Source organism: Sinocyclocheilus grahami, unplaced genomic scaffold, assembly GCF_001515645.1.
Source record: "Sinocyclocheilus grahami isolate Dianchi unplaced genomic scaffold, SAMN03320097.WGS_v1.1 scaffold923.1, whole genome shotgun sequence".
NCBI lineage: Eukaryota > Metazoa > Chordata > Actinopteri > Cypriniformes > Cyprinidae > Sinocyclocheilus > Sinocyclocheilus grahami.
The window spans coordinates 23,433-27,652 of NW_015506102.1; the positions used below are offsets into that span (position 1 = coordinate 23,433).

The window sequence follows — 4,220 nt, forward strand, 5'->3', positions numbered from 1 at the left end:
ATTAGAAATATATATTTGTTTATTTCTAAAAATAACATAATATTTTTTTAATTTAATTTAAAATTTTCAAATATTTTTAATTATAAAACATTTCATTACATTATATTTACCGACTTTGTTTAGCATTTTAATAATATATAATATTTCTATTGAACTGTGGGTGAAATAATATCACCTGGACGACTCGATTGATAAAAACGATCCAAAAGACAATCGTATTAAAACAGCGTCTTCCATAAAAAGCTGGTCAGATATTGCGATGCTGCCGGGACAGTGTTCAGGGCTTCTCGTGTCGGATGATCTTGTAGGTGATCCAGTAGAAGATGTTGAAGATGAGGAAGGCCAGCGGGAAGGCGGCGCGCGAGACGGTGTCGATCCTCTTCGCTCGGTCCACAAACTTCTTCCGGCTCAGGTCCGTGTCCTTCACGCAGGTGTTATCTCCGGAGAGATGCAGCCGGCCGTCCTGTAATTCCTGTGAGTTCAGAGAGAAAGAGAAAATCTGAGCATGAAAGCGGCTTTAATGAACCTGCAGCTCGAGGCTTTGTCTCAGGTGTCGAGGCTCCTGAAGCTTCAGGTGCAAATGTTTTGGTCTCAAATTAATGGAGCGACAATCTTTTAGTAGCTTGTTAAAGGATTATTATCATCTTTTAACCCTGTCACCGCCCCTCCTGTGGGACGCTTGGCGCTCTTTTTTGTTGTTGTTCTTTTTCTCTAACAAATCTTTTAGTGATCATCATAAATTATATATCATTTGAAGCCCAAGATTCATGGGACATTGCGTTACCATGGAAATGTCTCCCCCCCTTTAGTGGGCGGAGTCAAGTGTCACATTACAAAATGCATTACCGTCTTTTGGAATCACAACTTTTTAAAATCTTGACAAAAACATGTCATTGGAAAGGTCTCAGGATTCCATATTTGGTGGTTATTTTGAGTAATATTTAGTAATATTTACAGTAAAACCTAGACATTAGTGACAGAAAAATGCATTAAAAATAATCAATGGAGTTTGGATGGCACCCAGTGGCTGTTTGTGGTATAACGCCCTAAATATATATATTTTTTCATATCAACTTCAAATTTGGAACATAACTTATTTCGACATAAGGCTTTAATTTTATGCCAATTTTAGAGTAAACCTGTTACGTAAAATATTTACTATATATAAAATAGAGATTGATATTTAAGTTTGATTTGATGGTAATGCTTTACATTTGGTGACATTATTGCATTAGCAAACATGAACTAACTACACTGCATGTTTAATTCAATGTGTTACTGTTTCTTTGGAATTACAGAAGACTTGTAATATAATGCACAAATCATATGCACTAATTTGATTATTTTTATAATGTTTTTAATTGTGCTTTTTATGGTAATATTGGAGCTTGACAGTAAAAGTCACCATCCACTTTCATTGCTATTTAAATGTACATACATTTGATTTCTAAATGTAATATATTTATCCATTCAAAAATTAATTATCATTTTCTTTTTTCATTTTTATTAACATCTCCATATGTGGTGATGACAGATTTATAATTATTGGATTAATTTTTTTTCTAATAATTATGTTTTATTTTTGATTTTAGCAATATAGTATAAAAACCAACATCCACTTTCATTGTTATTAAATTTATTTATTTTAAAATATATTTTTTATTTTATTTCTAAATATATTTATTAAAAAACTCCACTCTCATGTTAGTTTTTATTTTATTTCTAAATATTTCTAAAATGAAAATTTTATATTTATATAATTTTTGTATTTTTTTTTTCTAAATGTAATATATTTATAAAATTAAAAATTAATTATCATTTTCTTTTTTCTTTTTACATTTTTCCATTCCATTTTTTTTACAATCTCCATTTGTGGTGACGACAGATTTATAATTATTGGATAAATTTTTCCTAATAATTATATTTTATTTTTGATTTTAGCAATATAGTATAAAAACCAACATCCACTTTCATTGTTATTTTAAAATATATTTTTATTTTATTTCTAAATATATGTATTAAAAACTCCACTTTCATGTTAGTTTTTATTTTATTTCTAAATATTTCTAAAATGAAAAATTATTTATATATATATTTATTTATTTTAGTTAGTTATTTTTTATTTTTTATGAACATCTCTGTTTGTGTTCCAGAGAAGAAATAAAGTTTGGACCGACATGAGGGTGAGTAAATTGTGACAGATTTTTAATTATTGGATGATTTATTCCTTTAATGTTATTTTTGTCCCATTAGAGATTAATTTCAACCCAAAATATGAGCAATTCCTTCACATGTTTGCAAATATTTCCAGAGTAAGCAAACTGAAGACGAGCGTTTGAGATGCTGAAGTAAACAGTGGATTATTGAGAGATTTCTAATCGACTCCGGTGTGAATGTCTCCTCGTCGGGACGATAAAGCCGATCGTTTTAGCTGCCGAGGATAATGCTGTTATTATCGTGTGGATGTGATTCATCCTCCGGCCTTCAAACTAAAGATGCTTGAACCCTGTAAAGCCACAGTTACAAATGTACCGTGCTTTAGTACCTTTTGATTTCGTCTTTGTCTTCGTCTGAGCCGCAGAAACTCCTTCTGCTGTCTGGAGACGAAGTTAACGCCGGCGTATTCCAGCAGAGCGGCGAAGACGAACAGCAAACACACCGCCATCCAGACGTCTATAGCCTTCACATAAGAAACCTGCAACACACACGTCACACGATCAGACCCCCGTCTGATATATATAAACACTATATATATATATATATTTATTTATATATCATTTATATTTATTTTTTTATTTATTTATATATGATCTTAATAAATTATATATATATTTTTTATATTTATTTTTAAATAAATCTATTTTTGTTAAATTTTTTATTTTTTCATTTATTTTGGTTTTTATTATTGTTATTATTATTTATTTAACTACAACATTTTAGTATATTAATATAGTAACTCCAAAAGGTGTCCAAAGAACATTTTAAACACAGATAAATCGTTGGATCGGTTTTGGTTCACTGAAATTGACAGCGGTTCAATGAACGGTTTAAACTTTATTTACAAATCAATATATCAAAACTAAACAGCCTAAAAAAGCATGAATTTTCACTTGTTTTCACTCACATCTGATGTACTTTAACTACTGATAATCATTATATCTACTGTGTGTGGAGAGAAAAGCCTTCATTAGAAGCTCCTGCAGGATTATGGGATTATTCTCCGTCTAGTAATGAGCACTTGGATTTCTAAATAATAATGATAAAGCAATATTATGATAATTGTGTTCTCAGCTTTTGTTGTTTTCAGTCGGGACTCTTTCCATTTCATATTTATGTTCCCTTTCATGCATAACGCTTCATCTGCGTCTCTCATTTCCATCAGTGAACTTCAGTGCTGATTATCAACTCTTCTAATGGATTAAAAACATAAATCTCTGAAAATAAACAGATTTATGCTGCATTAACTTCTGGATTCCGTAGTCCTTTTATAAGAAAACACAGAATCAAGAAGTTACTGAAGCATGAATCTGTTTTTTTGTTTACAGTTTTTTTTTTTATCAAGTAAATTTTTTTCTAATTTAGCAAATATGTAAAATAAATCAATTGCAGTTTTTATTAAAGGGGTCATATGATGCGATTTCAATTGTTCCTTTCTCTTTGGAGTGTTACAAGCTCTTGGTGCATAAAGAAGATCTGTAAAGTTGCAAAGACTAAAGTCTCAAACCCAAAGAGATATTCTTTATAAAAGTTAAGAGTCAGCCACGCCCTCCTAAAACACCTCGTTCTAACACGCCCCCACATGTCTACATCACTATGTGGGAAGATTTGCATAACGCCGCCCAAATGTTCACGCAAAGAAAGAAGGCGTAACTTTTATTCTCGCTGTAGTATTGTTGCTGCCGCCGCCATGTCGTGAAGACGCTGTGTGTTTCGTTGTGAAAGCGAAACTACTTTGTTTGGTCTTCCAAAAGAGGACGATATCTGCTTCGCCATGCCTAGAGCTGATCTGTGCTGGTCGCTGAGGAAATACATCAACCTAGTGCTGTGGATCGCCGGCACATTTTATGGAGGACTGTTTACTGATCCTGGGAGAGTGACATTAGACTAAAATGCTGGCAGTTCTGACTCACGTAAGTACATTTTCTTTTATCATTTGCCACTGATGATTCAAACGTGAGTTTTGGGCAGTGTAGAGTAGGGCTTGTTGTTTGTCATTTCTC

General features: G+C 32.0%; 1 protein-coding gene across 1 annotated transcript in view; it reads right to left on the minus strand.

Annotated features, from left to right (window-relative positions):
* Positions 1 to 203: 203 nt before the first annotated feature.
* LOC107564309 (glycine receptor subunit alpha-2-like) overlaps positions 204 to 4,220 on the minus strand; it is a 26,037-nt gene continuing 22,020 nt past the window's right edge. Inside the window, exons 6-7 of the mRNA XM_016249349.1 lie at positions 2,546 to 2,695; positions 204 to 472 (exon numbers count right to left, since the gene is read on the minus strand). Coding sequence (XP_016104835.1) covers positions 278 to 472; positions 2,546 to 2,695 — 345 coding nt within the window. The 3' untranslated portion in view covers positions 204 to 277. The remainder of the gene's footprint in view (positions 473 to 2,545; positions 2,696 to 4,220) is intronic.